Raw genomic sequence first — 16,028 nt, 5'->3', positions numbered from 1 at the left:
TACTCCAATCCTAGGAGGAATTGTCACCGTCCTCACATGGCTGCACATGGACAGACTTGTTCTGTTCAACTTCAATCAGAACATTCCCATCATTTTTATGGAGGTTTTTAAATCAATAGAATACATTGGAAATGCTAAGAAAGTGACCCCAATTCCCAATTCCTTTGACTACTTTGACAAGCACACCAAAATATTGAAATTCTGCCAATTCAGTTCTCTGCATTTTCTATGGATTTTTCATAGATTAATTGAAATTGATATGACCACAGTTCCAATGATGTTTTTGACTTGAAACCCAATAGTTTTTTTTTAACATAGTACAAGTCACAAGCATATTGATAAAGCTTTTATTATTATAAGTAATTCATAATTTCACAGAATACTGCATTGTAACATGACAACGGCAAATTATGTGCCCATAATATTCTCCAGTGAACTTCCCAGAATACTAAATTTGTGCTGTCAACATGCTTCATAGTAGAATGTCCTTTATTACTACAATACTGTCAACTCTATTGTTCACTAAGAAAACAACATGAACCATGAGAAAACTGCTTTATTACCAGCATGCAAAACAACAGTTCATGCATCTGCCTTATCTGCAATATGGACTTCTGAGGACGCAGACGTTTTTAAACGTTTTACAATGTATGAATATCAAGAAATTTAGCAAAATCTCAACAAACTCTTATAAAAAAAGGAACGGGGGTGTTCTGTACATTCCTTCATCGATAGTTGAATGTTCGTCTGTAGGGATGTCAGTTTGGTTGTTCTTTTGTATGTCCCCCCTATCATACCAATGCTTTGAATGATACAGTTGCTTTACAGATGCAAGCCTCGGAGGCCACGCATGCACAATGAAAAGAACAAACAAACGAAGAGCAAAACAGTAAACTTTTCAGTTAGTCAGCATAAGGTACTGTCTGTTGTAACGAGTGCGTTGGGCCCCTCCTCTCAGGGGGCGAATGTCCTGGAAGACTCGAACTCGCTGGGCACTTTGGGCTTGATGCCCTTGTTGTTGTAGTAGTCAACCACCTGGTTGGGCACTTCTGCTAGGACAGTCTTCGCCAGCTCTGCCGGTGAGCCCTGGAGATAAACAGAGAGAAACCTGTCTCTTCCTGTAACACTCAGGTAACCTCCCAGTTCCTCAGGTAACCCCTCTCAGTTCCTCAGGTAACCTCCCAGTTCCTCAGGTAACCTCCCAGTTCCTCAGGTAACCCCTCTCAGTTCCTCAGGTAACCTCCCAGTTCCTCAGGTAATCCTGCCAGTTCCTCAGGTAACCCTCCCAGTTCCTCAGGTAACCTCCCAGTTCCTCAGGTAACCCCTCTCAGTTCCTCAGGTAACCTCCCAGTTCCTCAGGTAACCTCCCAGTTCCTCGGGTAACCTCCCAGTTCCTCAGGTAACCTCCCAGTTCCTCAGGTAACCCCTCTCAGTTCCTCAGGTAACCCTCCCAGTTCCTCAGGTAACCCTCCCAGTTCCTCAGGTAACCCTGCCAGTTCCTCAGGTAACCCTGCCAGTTCCTCAGGTAACCCTCCCAGTTCCTCAGGTAACCCTCCCAGTTCCTCAGGTAACCCTCCCAGTTCCTCAGGTAACCCTGCCAGTTCCTCAGGTAACCCTGCCAGTTCCTCAGGTAACCCTGCCAGTTCCTCAGGTAATCCTGCCAGTTCCTCAGGTAACCCTGCCAGTTCCTCAGGTAACCCTCCCAGTTCCTCAGGTAACCCTCCCAGTTCCTCAGGTAACCCTCCCAGTTCCTCAGGTAACCCTTCCAGTTCCTCAGGTAACCCTGCCAGTTCCTCAGGTAACCCTCCCAGTTCCTCAGGTAACCCTCCCAGTTCCTCAGGTAACCCTGCCAGTTCCTCAGGTAACCCTGCCAGTTCCTCAGGTAACCCTGCCAGTTCCTCAGGTAACCCTGCCAGTTCCTCAGGTAACCCTGCCAGTTCCTCAGGTAACCCTCCCAGTTCCTCAGGTAACCCTCCCAGTTCCTCAGGTAACCCTCTCAGTTCCTCAGGTAACCCTCCCAGTTCCTCAGGTAACCCTGCCAGTTCCTCAGGTAACCCTCCCAGTTCCTCAGGTAACCCTCCCAGTTCCTCAGGTAACCCTCCCAGTTCCTCAGGTAACCCTCCCAGTTCCTCAGGTAACCCTCCCAGTTCTAGTAAAGACTCACATGTTTGAAGTTGCGGAAGGGGACGAACTGGACGATGTCTCGTAGGCAGGGCTCCCCCTTGGGCGAGCGAAGGATCCCATCATCTCCATCCAGCATTTGCATGTCACTGAAGTCAGCACTTCCCACGCCTACAATGATGATGGACATGGGCAAGTGGGAGGCTTGGACGATAGCCTCGCGGGTGTCTGCCATGTCTGTGATCACTCCGTCCGTTAGGATGAGCAGAATGAAGTACTGCTGCAGAGATAAAGGAAGTTAATGACTGGGGAGAAACATGAGAGAGTAATGTCTGTGGGGTGTGTTGGAAATACATGTTGAGCATAACTCTAAAATGTTGCGCAAGTCTCCCATTGACATCAATACATGATTTAAGCTCAAGCTAGGTTCAAGCTATGATCCAAATCGATTGGTTCCAAGGAGAGGAGGACAACTGACAGCTAGCTTACCATGGCCTCCTTGGTGTGCATTTCCTGTGAAGCGGAGCTGGCTACTTTCTGGATGATGGGGGCGATGTTGGTGGGGCCGTAGAGCTGAAGCTTAGGAAGGCATGTCTGATAGGCCTCCACCACACCTTGGATACCTGCACACCCATAGACATATGTTGGAAAAACCCAGAATAACACACACACACAGTAACACTCACATAGCCATATACTTCTGGAGAACTCTGGGTATTTGGGGACACACGACCAACAGCAATGCACACAGGTGTGAAGGTATCTTTGTGGAGTAATTGAGACCCATGACATTCCAGGATATTTTTCACTTTGAGGGAAGCAGTCACTCTGTGAATAGTCAGTTACCTTCACAGCTGCATTGACTTGTATTTATCTCTTCTCACCACTACATGGATCACAGCAGTGGCCTCCCATTAGGCCGAGCAGCAGAAGTAATGCTATTTTCTGATTGAGTGGGCATTTGAGGTGCACACACATCTTTGGAAAATTTCACTTAATTAACAACCCCTCCATCACGACCTCACTGTGCGTGCACACACACACACACACACACACACACACACACCACAGCTAGTGTAGCCTAACAGTGAAATGCTTACAGGCCTTTTTTCAAAAATGTAGAGAGAAAAGTTTTAACAAATTATAACACTTGGAATAAATCCACAATGAGTAAGGATAACTTGGCTATATACACAGGGTACCAGTACTGAGTCAATGTGCATGGGTACGAGGTAATTGAGGTAGATATAGGTAGGGGTAAAGTGACTAGGCAACAGATATATAATAAACAGTAGCAGAAGTGTATGTGAGTCAAAAGAGTTAGTGCAAAAAGTGTCAATGCAGATAGTCTGGGTAGCTATTTGGTTAACTATTTAGCAGTCTTATGGCTTGGGGGTAAAAGCTGTGTGCCGGGTCCTGTTAGTTCCAGAATTCAGTACCACTTTCTGTGCAGAAGCAGGGAGAACAGTATATGACTTTGGTGGCTGGAGTCTTCCTCTGACACCACCTGGTATAGAGGTCCTGGATAGCAGGGAGCTCAGCCCCAGTGATGTACTGGGCCGTACACACTATCCTCTGAAGCGCCTTGCGGTCAGATACCAAGTGGTGATGCAGCCAGTCAAGACGTGTCGTCAGCAAACATAATGATGAGTCGTGAGCGGCCAGGCAGTCGTGGCTGAACAGGGAGTACAGGAGGGGACTAAGCACACACTTCTGAGGGGGCCCTTGTTGAGGGTTAGCGTGGCAGATGTGTTGTTGCCTACCCTCACCACCTGGGGGCGGCCTGTCAGGAAGTCCAAGATCCAGTTTCAGACGTTAGTGTTCAGTCCAAGGGTCCTGAGCTTAGTGATGAGATTTGTGGGCACTATGGTGTTAAACGCTGAGCTGTAGTCGGTGAACTGTGTTCTCATATGGGAGAGGGCAGTGTGGAATGCAATAGAGGTTACGTCATCTGTGGATCTGTTGGGGTGGTACGCGAATTTAATTGGAGTGGGTCCACACAGAGAGAAAGAGAGAGATTTCATTATCAGTGAGAGGCTCTCCTGAGGGTATGAGAGTGTGAGTGTGTGGAGAGGTGTAGAGCAGCAACATTAAGACATCTGGAGGTCTGATTACTGACCACTATACTGCAGACATCTGGAGGTCTGATTACTGACCACTATACTGCAGACATCTGGAGGTCTGATTACTGACCACTATACTGCAGACATCTGGAGGTCTGATTACTGACCACTATACTGCAGACATCTGGAGGTCTCATTACTGACCACTATACTGCAGACATCTGGAGGTCTGATTACTGACCACTGTCATGAAGTTGCCTTCTTTGGACACTGCGAGCACCATCCCCGACCTCTATACTTCTGACACCAGGCTCTGTAAGAGTGGTTGTAAATTCTTACGAGGAGACCCTCTCCTCATGGCCATAGTATAGAGAGAACAAAGGAGTTCTTCCACCTCACAGAACTGGAGAACCGAATGACATTTATGTTCTGGAGAAGGTATAAAAGATCGGTGAAGAATCCAGCTATGAACTGGTCCGTTTGGTACAATTTTGTGAAACTATTGAGAGACAATACGGCCACATTACCATAATCATGATTATACAATAGCCTCAGCTATGAGACTTACATCTAAATGGTTGTATAAAATGAATGAATAAGGATGAAGCTATTTGTGAGATGATGGGATGCTATGTAATGATGTTAATGTGAGAGAGTTGTATTTCTGTTTAACCTCTCTGTGCCAGAGTCCCACCTACTCAACAGCCAGTGTAATCCCGTGGCGCGATATTCAAATACCTTAGAAATGCTATTACTTCAATTTCTCAAACATATGACTATTTTACACCATTTTAAAGACAAGACTCTCGTTAATCTAACCACACTGTCCGATTTCAAAAAGGCTTTACAACGAAAGCAAAACATTAGATTATGTCAGCAGAGTACCCAGCCAGAAATAATCAGACACCCATTTTTCAAGCTAGCATATAATGTCACATAAACCCAAACCACAGCTAAATGCAGCACTAACCTTTGATGATCTTCATCAGATGACACACCTAGGACATTATGTTATACAATACATGCATGTTTTGTTCAATCAAGTTCATATTTATATCAAAAACCAGCTTTTTACATTAGCATGTGACTAGCATGTGACTAGCATCCCACCGAACACTTCCGGTGAATTTACTAAATTACTCACGATAAACGTTCACAAAAAACATAACAATTATTTTAAGAATTATAGATACAGAACTCCTTTATGCACTCGCTATGTCCGATTTTAAAATAGCTTTTTGGTGAAAGCACATTTTGCAATATTCTGAGTAGATAGCCCGGCCATCACGGCTAGCTATTTTGACACCCACCAAGTGTGGTACTCACCAAACTCCGATTTACTATTAGAAAAGTTTGATTACCTTTGCTGTTCTTCATCAGAATGCACTCCCAGGACTTCTACTTCAATAACAAATGTTGGTTTGGTTCAAAATAATCCATAGTTATATCCAAATAGCGGCGTTTTGTTCGTGTGTTCAAGACACTATCCGAAGGGTAAACAAGGGTGACGCGCCCGACGCGTTTCGTGACAAAAAAATTCAAAATATTCCATTACCGTACTTCGAAGCATGTCAACCGCTGTTTAAAATCAATTTTTATGCTATTTTTCTCGTAAAAAAAGCGATAATATTCCGACCGGGAGTTGTTGTTTTCGTTCAAAGAGAGAGAAAGTAAACATGGTGTCGGCTCATGCACGCGCCTTCAGTCTCATTGTCCTCAGATCGACCACTTACAAAATGCGCTAATGTTTTTCAGCCAGGGCCTGCAAAGCCACCATTCATCTTTCTGGCGCCTTCTGAGAGCCTATGGGAGCGTTAGAAAATGTCACGTCATGCCAGAGATCCCCTGTTTTGGTTAGAGATGATCAAGAAGGCCATGAAATGGTCAGAGAGAGCGCTTCCTGTTTGGAATCTTCTCAGGTTTTGGCCTGCCAAATGAGTTCTGTTATACTCACAGACACCATTCAAACAGTTTTAGAAACTTTAGGGTGTTTTCTATCCAAATCAAACAATTATATGCATATTCTAGTTACTGGGCAGGAGTAGTAACCAGATTAAATCGGGTACGTTTTTTATCCGGCCGTGCAAATACTGCCCCCTATCCCCAACAGGTTAAAGTTTCACTAAGTCATTGGCACACCCCCAGGGACACAGACAGGACCTGCCGTCATGAGACAGTCTTTTCTGCTCTTCCGAATAAAACCCCCACCGATGTTTTCTATTACCAGACCGAGCTTACCTCAATTACGAGATGGCTAAAGGTTGGAGACCATGCATTTCTCTTGATTAACTTTTAACTATACCACGTGGTTAAACTCTTAGACTATCAATACCGACAGAATAAGAACAAGTCTTTGATATTAATTACTAGTCTGCAGCTAGGAATTCGGTATCATTGAACGCGAAGACCGACAACCGCCGAAACATCTGTCCTATAACGACATTAATGAATGTCACTCTGAACTACCCATTCTAACCACGACAGAGAGAGAGAGGGCGGACAGACTCTCCAACAGAAACAAACCTTTCAACAGAGATCCCAACGACACACTGAGCGTAAATATATATATTGATTGCAATTGTTCCCGAATGAGTGAGCGTTCATGTGCAAAGGATTAGCATTTCAATTGTTATAATTATCAACTCTGTAGTGTCTCCTCAGCGACCCTCACTCCCCTTTTGTCTAACAAGCCGCCATGCCGGCTTAGCCCACTAGGGCACATTCCTCTATCATTTCTTTGTAACGATATCTACTGTTTGTTATGCATTTCTGTGAATTACTTAGTTAGTAAATAAATTATTTTAAGACAATTGATGTATGGATGACTCATAGTGAAGACTGGCTTCGTGCAGATAACCAACAATTTACGACGTTTGGAATGAGACTGGCGTGAGGTAAATAATAATTCATTAATTGGAAGACTAATTGATCAGATATTAAAATATCTGAAAGTTATATTAGGAAAATTATAACTTTGTCATCTGAATATTTTCCTTGGTGCCCCGACTTCCTAGTTAATTACAGTTACATGATTAATCAGGTTAATCGCGTAATAATAATTACAGAGAATGATTTGATAAATATGTCTTCAGTTTTAATGATGCCAAAGACAGGACACCACTATACTGCAGACATCTGGAGGTCTGATTACTGATCACTATACTGCCGACATCTGGGGGTCTGATTACTGATCACTATATTCCAGACATCTGGAGGTCTGATTACTGACCACTATACTGCAGACATCTGGAGGTCTCATTACTGACCACTATACTGCAGACATCTGGAGGTCTGATTACTGACCACTATACTGCAGACATCTGGAGGTCTGATTACTGACCACTATACTGCAGACATCTGGAGGTCTCATTACTGACCACCATACTGCAGACATCTGGAGGTTTCATTACTGACCACTATACTGCAGACATCTAGAGGTCTGATTACTGACCACTATACTGCAGACATCTGGAGGTCTCATTACTGACCACTATACTACAGACATGTGGAGGTCTGATTACTGACCACTTTACTGCAGACATCTGGAGGTCTGATTACTGACCACTATACTGCAGACATCTGGAGGTCTGATTACTGACCACTATACTGCAGACATCTGGGGGTCTGATTACTGATCACTATACTGCAGACATCTGGAGGTCTGATTACTGACCACTATACTGCAGACATCTGGAGGTCTCATTACTGACCACTATACTGCAGACATCTGGAGGTCTGATTACTGACCACTATACTGCAGACATCTGGAGGTCTGATTACTGACCACTATACTGCAGACATCTGGAGGTCTCATTACTGACCACCATACTGCAGACATCTGGAGGTCTCATTACTGACCACTATACTGCAGACATCTAGAGGTCTGATTACTGACCACTATACTGCAGACATCTGGAGGTCTCATTACTGACCACTATACTACAGACATTTGGAGGTCTGATTACTGACCACTATACTGCAGACATCTGGAGGTCTGATTACTGACCACTATACTGCAGACATCTGGAGGTCTCATTACTGACCACTATACTGCAGACATCTGGAGGTCTGATTACTGACCACTATACTGCAGACATCTGGAGGTCTCATTACTGACCACTATACTGCAGACATCTTCAGGTCTCATTACTGACCACTATACTGCAGACATCTGGAGGTCTGATTACTGACCACTATACTGCAGACATCTGGAGGTCTGATTACTGACCACTGTACTGCAGACATCTGGAGGTCTGATTACTGACCACTATACTGCAGACATCTGGAGGTCTGATTACTGACCACTATACTGCAGACATCTGGAGGTCTGATCACTGACCACTATACTGCAGACATCTGGAGGTCTGATTACTGACCACTATACTGCAGACATCTGGAGGTCTGATCACTGACCACTATACTGCAGACATCTGGAGGTCTGATTACTGACCACTATACTGCAGACATCTGGAGGTCTCATTACTGACCACTATGCTGCAGACATCTGGAGGTCTCATTACTGACCACTATACTGCAGACATCTGGAGGTCTCATTACTGACCACTATACTGCAGACATCTGGAGGTCTGATTACTGACCACTATACTGCAATGTGGATGTGGACACCTGCTCGCCGAACATCTTATTGTCATGCTGAAACAGTAAAGGGCCTTCCCCAAACTATTGTCACAAAGTTGGAAGCACATAATTTGTATGCGGTAGCGTTAAGATTTCCCTTCACTGGAGCTAAGGGGCCTAGCCCGAACCATGAAAAACAGACGCAACTTTTATTCCTCCTTCTCCAAACTTTACATTTGGCATTGCACATGGTTATCTTAGGCCTGTGTGCGGCTGCTCAGCCATGGAAACCCATTTCATGAAGCTCCTGACCAATAATTATTGTGCTGATGTTACTTCCAGAGGCAGTTTTGAACTCGGTAGTGAGTGTTGCAACCGAGGACAGACGATTTAAACATGACAGGTTCTTCCAGTTCTGTGAGCTTGTGGTATACCACGTCGCGGCTGAGCCATTGTTGCTCCTAGACGTTTCCACTTCACAATAACAGCACATACAGTTGACCGGAGCAGTGCTAGCAGGGCAGAAATTTGACGAACTGACTTGTTGGAAAGGTGGCATCCTATGACGATGCCACGTTGAAAGTCACTGAGCTCTTCAGTAAGGACATTCTACTGCCAATGTTTTTGTATGACTGTGTGCTTGATTTTATACACCTGTCAGCAATAGGTGTGGCTGAAATAGCCGAATCCACTCATTTGAAGGGGTGTCCACATACTTTGTATATATAGTGTATCTTTCACAAGCACAAACACCGGCACGTACACACACAGGCAGTCTCAGCTTGCCACTCCCTCTACCAACAGTAATGCAAACTTTCACCTTCAAACAGATATCAATATCAATAATTAGTACAGGCACAAAGGAAGACAATGTTTGACTGAGCGTGCGTGTGTGCGCGCATTGGTGTGTGTCCACATCTAACAGCATCTGTACGACAGTCAGTTTTCTTGCATGAAAAACTGCAAGCTATGCCCTCTGCCTTGGGAGGTGGGCTGGAAGCTTGTCTGACAGAGGAGTACTGAGACTGATCTATTCCTGGCTGCTTTCCTGGCAAGAATCTCTGGACTGGATCAGAACCTGTCTGGCTCCTCTCCACCCATCCAGGGCAGCTGCCAATCAAAACAAGCAAGATAATAGAGTGACACGAATACAAGGTAGAAAGTGGAGGATTAGCTGAAAAGGTGAAAAAAATAAAAGCTATTCTTATAGTGTATTCTTCTACAGTGTGTGAAAAAGTGTTAGGGCTGTGTGCAGGTGAGCTGGATAGATCAAATGAGATCAATTGAATTAAACTTGGCAACTTTGTAACATATTTAACTATTTCTATGAGAATGAAGCTTTACTTTTCAAGGAGAATCATATCCACTTGAAGTCGGAAGACACTTAGGTTGGAGTCATTAAAACTCGTTCTTCAACCACTCCACAAATTTCTTGTTAACAAACTATAGTTTTGGCAAGTCGGTTAGGACATCTACTTTGTGCAAGACACAAGTAATATTTCCAACAATTGTTTACAGACAGATTATTTTACTTATAATTCACTGTATCACAATTCCAGTGGGTCAGAAGTTTACATACACTAAATTGACTGTGTCTTTAAACAGCTTGGAAAATTCCATAAAATTATGTCATGGCTTTAGAAGCTTCTGAAAGGCTAATTGACATAATTTGAGTCAATTGGAGGTGTACCTGTGGATGTATAGTACGCAAGTATAAACACCATGGGACCACGCAGCCGTCATACCGCTCAGGAAGGAGGCGTGTTATGTCTCCTAGAGATGAACATACTTTTGTGTGAAAAATGCAAATCATTCCCAGAACAACAGCAAAGGACCTTGTGAAGATGCTGGAGGAAACAGGTACAAAAGTATACATATCCACAGTAAACTGAGTCCTATATCAACGTAACCTGAAAGGCCGCTCAGCAAGGAAGAAGCCACTGCTCCAAAACCCCCATAAAAAAGCCAGACTACGGTTTGCAACTGCACATGGGGACAAAGATCATACTTTTTGGAGAAATGTCCTCTGGTCTGATGAAACAAAAATAGAACAGTTTGGCCATAATGACCATCGTTATGTTTGGAGGAAAAAGGGGAACGCTTGCAAGCCGAAGAACACCATCCCAACAGTGAAGCACGGGGTGGCAGCATCATGTTGTAGGGGGGCTTTGCTGCAGGAGGGACTGGTGCACTTCACAAAATAGACGACATCATGAGGAGGGAAAATTATGTGGATATATTGAGGCAACATCTCAAGATATCATTCAGGAAGTTAAAGCTTGGTCGCAAATGGGTCTTCCAAATCGACAATGATCCCAAGCATACTTCCAAAGTTGTGGCAAAATGGCTTAAGGACAACAAAGTCAAGGTATTGGAGTGGCCATCACAAAGCCCTGACCTCAATCCTATAGAAAAATTGTGGGCAGAACTGAGAAAGCGTTTCCGAGCAAGGAGGCCTACAAACCTGACTCAGTTACACCAGCTCTGTCAGGAGGAGTGGGCCAAAATTCACCCAACTTATTGTGGGAAGCTTGTGGAAGGCTACCCGAAATGTTTGACTCAAGTTAAACAATTTAAAGGCAATGCTACCAAATACTAATTGAGTGTATGTAAACTTCTGACCCACTGCGAATGTGATGAAAGAAATAAAAGCGGAAATATATAATTCCCTCTACTATTATTCTGACATTTCAAATACTTAAAATAAAGTGGTGATCCTAACTGACCTAAGACAGGGCATTTTTACTAGGATTAAATGTCAGGAATTGTGAAAAACGGAGTTTAAATGTATTTGGCTAAGGTGTTTGTAAACTTCCGACTTCAACTGTACATAATGATACCTACACAAAGCGAAGTTTATTATGAAAACATATTTCTCATAAAGGTTTATGTTCAAAGTTCACCCAATTGGTGCATGTGCTGTGAGAGTGTCATTTGATTACAGGGAGAAGGATCTCTCCAGAGTTTGAGTGAGAAACATTATCATTTATATTACCTCAAATCAGAGGATATCTCAATGCAGACAGACTCCTATTCACCTTCATGGTCTGTCTCTCACTTCACACCTCACTGTCTCATTACTTTTCTGTCTTAATCTCTCCCACAACCTCATAAAGAATCACAAAGGATGTGTTAACACTACCTGTTCAACCTATTCTATGCAGTATTGCATTTTGTTTATGTTATAAAACATTTGTCTTGCTAGCAGCTTTAGAAAAGTATTTCTCTCCAGGGAGTTATGTTTTAGACATTCAGAAAACATTATTTCTCTCCAGGGAGTATTACACAAAGGGCTGTTGCGGTGACCGTATTACCGCCACACCGACGGTCACGAGTCATGAAGGCAGTCAAATTCCACGTGACCGTTTAGTCACGGTAATTAGGCTTCTCCAAGCTCTGATGCTGCTGATGGTCAAGCCTACCAAACTAGCTAACTACCTGGTACTCAGCACTCTATTGTCCCTCTAATCACTCTGACATCAACGCAAATATAATTGAAAATCTAATCAAACACTTAATGAGAGTCCATGATCTCATGTGCTCAACATTTCTATAGGCTATGCAATTGGGAAAGAAAACAGAGTGATGGCCTCTATTATAAAGAGGAGGTTCACATCAGCTTTCTGTAGGCTAGGCCTACTATATTTATTTTTCAACTTTCCTAATATTAAGTACATTGCATATCTTTATAACAGGAGTATAGCCTACCTGGCTGGCATGAAAAGGAACCACGGTAAAAGTGTCCTCCATTCGCTATTTAAGTGCATAGATGACATGTATTTTTTCCCCTGCTGTTTCGAAACAGGTGCATGATAATGGTCCATTCTAAATCAAAACAAATTTCACACATATATATTATTTAGTATATGTAAAGACAAGATTCAATCAAGAATAGTCTGATGGGTGAAAATATTAGCTTATATATTAATACTTGTGAATGATGCCCAGCATAAGAAACATTGCCTTTTTAGTTGTTTACTTTTTCTAATCATAGTTTTACACCTCATGTTGCCTAGCCCATAGGCCTATATGTTTTGATAAGGTTTGCCAACTTGCCAACTAAAGTGGCCAAATAACTTCCTAAAATTAAGCACATTAATCCGCTTTACAAGGGGTGTAGAGCCTGATTGGCATATATAAGCAGCGTGTGAGTTTCAAGTTGGGGAAGATCAGTTTCACAAAGAAATATGCACCTTTATAATAAAAGCATTAAATGCATAATTGCATTTGTGGCCACTTTTGATAATGGTGTTTTCCCGCTAATGGAACATTTGTGCATACAGCCTACCGCCGTGTGCGCATTGCTGCGCTTATAATGTGAAGAAATAGCGTAATAGTTTAGCACATTTTAAGTTAAACGTTCTAATCTGTTGCGTCAGCCTCATTGCGTAAAAACGTATTTTTTGGATGCTAGTGGTTGTATTACATTTGGGATCTATCACATCCCACAACTGTTCCAGACTGTGTTTGGAATATTTATTTCTCGCACAGAATAGGTCAACTACAGTGGTAGGCTTGATTACCAACAACGACGAGACGGCCTACAGGGAGGAGGTGAGGGCCCTCAGAGTGTGGTGTCAGGAAAATAACCTCACACTCAATGTCAACAAAACAAAGGAGATGATTGTGGACTTCAGGAAACAGCAGAGGGAGCAGCCCCCTATCCACATTGACGGGACAGTAGTGGAGAAGGTGGAAAGTTTTAAGTTCCTCGGCGTACACATCACGGACAAACTGAAATGGTCCACCCACACAGACAGCGTGGTGAAGAAGGCGCAGTAGTGCCTCTTCAACCTCAGGAGGCTGAAGAAATTCGGCTTCTCACCTAAAACACTCACAAACGTTTACAGACGCACAATCGAGAGCATCCTGTCGGGCTGTATCACCGCCTGGTACTGCAACTGCTCCGCCTATAACCGTAAGGCTCTCCAGAGGGTAGTGAGGTCTGCACAACGCATCACCGGGGGCAAACTACCTGCCCTCCAGGACACCTACACCAACCGATGTCACAGGAAGGCCAAAAAGATCATCAAGGACAACAACCACCCAAGCCACTGCCTGTTCACCCCGCTATCATCCAGAATGCGAGGTCAGTACAGGTGCATCAAAGCAGGGACCGAGAGACTGAAAAACAGCTTCTATCTCAAGGCCATCAGACTGTTAAACAGCCATCACTAACATTGAGTGGCTGCTGCCAACATACTGACTCAACAACAGCCACTTTAATAATGTAAAAATTTATGTAATTATGTATCACTAGCCACTTTAAACAATGCCACTAATGTTTACATACCCTACATTACTCATCTCATATGTACATACTGTACTCTATACCATCTACTGCATCTTGCCATCTTGATTTAATAAATGTATCACTAGAGGACCCCTTTGAGATAAAATCCCGTTAACGGGATTGGTTGGACAACAACCAGTGAGATAGCACGGCGCGAAATTAAAAAAATAATAATCTCAAAATTAAAATTCAAGTATTATACGGCATTTTAAAGATACTCTACTCGTTAATCCAATCACATTGTCCAATTTCAAAAAGGCTTTACGGTGAAAGCAAAACATTAGATTATTTTAGGATAGCACATTAGCAAAAAAAAAAAGCCATTTTCCAAGCACGGATAGCCGTCACAAAACCAGATATACAGCTAAAATTAAGCACTAACCTTTGACAATCTTCATCAGATGACACTCCTAGGACATCATGCTAGACAATACATGCATTTTTTGTTCGATCAAGTTCATATTTATATCCAAAAACCCAATTTTTACATTGGCGCGTAACGTTCAGAAAATGATTCCTCCCCATAACTTCCAGTGAATTGGCACATACATTTACAGAAGAACTCATAAACGTTGACAAAATGTATAACAATTATTTAAAGAATTAGAGATAATCTACTCCTTTATGCAACCACTTTGTCAGATTTCAAAATAACTTTACGGAAAAAGCACAGTGTTCAATATTCTGAGTACAGAACTTAGCCTTCAATGCTAAGCTATACAGTTAGCCTACAACCACGGCGTCGACAAATCTCTAAAAATATGTTCTAAATATTTTCTTACCATTGCTGATCTTCGGCGGAATGCACTCGGAAGGGCACCCACTTCCACAACAAATGTTCATTTGTTCTGCAAAGTCCATCATTTATGTCCAAATACGTCCGTTTTGTTGACCCATCCAGAACACTTTACAATGCCATGTGGCGTGGACGCAAATCCATAGACGAAATGGTCAAAAGTTCCATTACCGTTTGTAGAAACACGTCAAACGATGTTTACAATCAATCCTTTAGGGTATTTTTTAATGTACAATTGCGATAATTTTACAACCGGGCAATAGGTATTCATCCCAGAAGAAAAATAAAAAACAAAGAAGTCACGTGCACATGTGTCATAAGACACCTGTCCTCAGACTGGCCAGTGATTGACTGAGCCACAATTTTCTGCCCGGTAACAGATGATGGATGAAACCAGTTCCTAAAGATTGTTGACAGCCAATGGAAGAGTTAGGAGGTGCAACGTAAATCCTATGTCACTGTAGTTTTTCAAGGGATTCAAAAGAAAAACTACATTTCTAATTTCTCCCACTTCCTGATTCAATTATTCTCAGGTTTTTGCCTGCCATATGAGTTCTGTTATACTCACAGACACCATTCAAACAGTTTTAGAAACTTCAGAGTGTTTTCTATCCAAATCATATTCTATTTTCTGGGCCAGAGTAGTAACCTGTTTAAATTGGGTACGTTTTTCATCCGGCTGTGAAAATACTGCCCCCTAGCCACTTTATATAATGTTTACATACCCTACATTACTCATCTCATATGTATATACTGTACTCTATACGATCTACTGCATCTTGCCTATGCCGTTCGGCCATCACTCATTCATATATTTTTATGTACATATTCTTATTCATTCCTTTACACTTGTGTGTATAAGGTAGTTGTTGTGAAATTGTTAGGTTAGATTACTTGTTAGATATTACTGCATGGTCGGAACTAGAAGCACAAGCATTTCGCTACACTCGCATTAACATCTGCTAACCATGTGTATGTGACAAATAACATTTTATTTTATTTGAACTTTTGTACTATGGGGGATAGTAGATTGACATAGGTTAGTTATTTTGCTGTTCATTAGGCCTATTCATCTTGTAGGCTGAAAAGTAAATGTGGACAGTTCTTCCAATATCTTCAATATGCACCTCGGAATTGGATAAGGACGCGCGCAGTTGTGTCCCCGAAGTGTCTGTCT

The 16,028-nt window shown here is 42.7% G+C and overlaps 1 protein-coding gene across 2 annotated transcripts in view; it reads right to left on the bottom strand.

The window, feature by feature from the left end:
* Positions 1–333: 333 nt before the first annotated feature.
* Positions 334–16,028, bottom strand: part of LOC115184763 (copine-4) — a 98,747-nt gene continuing 83,052 nt past the window's right edge. For both annotated transcript variants that reach the window (XM_029745446.1, XM_029745447.1), the window contains 3 exons: positions 2,611–2,744; positions 2,165–2,401; positions 334–1,086 (listed from right to left, as the gene is read on the bottom strand). In XM_029745446.1, the coding sequence (XP_029601306.1) occupies positions 955–1,086; positions 2,165–2,401; positions 2,611–2,744 (503 nt within the window). In that variant the 3' untranslated portion in view covers positions 334–954. The remainder of the gene's footprint in view (positions 1,087–2,164; positions 2,402–2,610; positions 2,745–16,028) is intronic.

The sequence above is a fragment of the Salmo trutta genome, chromosome 3 (assembly GCF_901001165.1).
Source record: "Salmo trutta chromosome 3, fSalTru1.1, whole genome shotgun sequence".
NCBI classification, from domain to species: domain Eukaryota; kingdom Metazoa; phylum Chordata; class Actinopteri; order Salmoniformes; family Salmonidae; genus Salmo; species Salmo trutta.
Note: the sequence above shows the minus strand (reverse complement) of the source record. Positions and strands in the feature narration are given on the sequence as shown.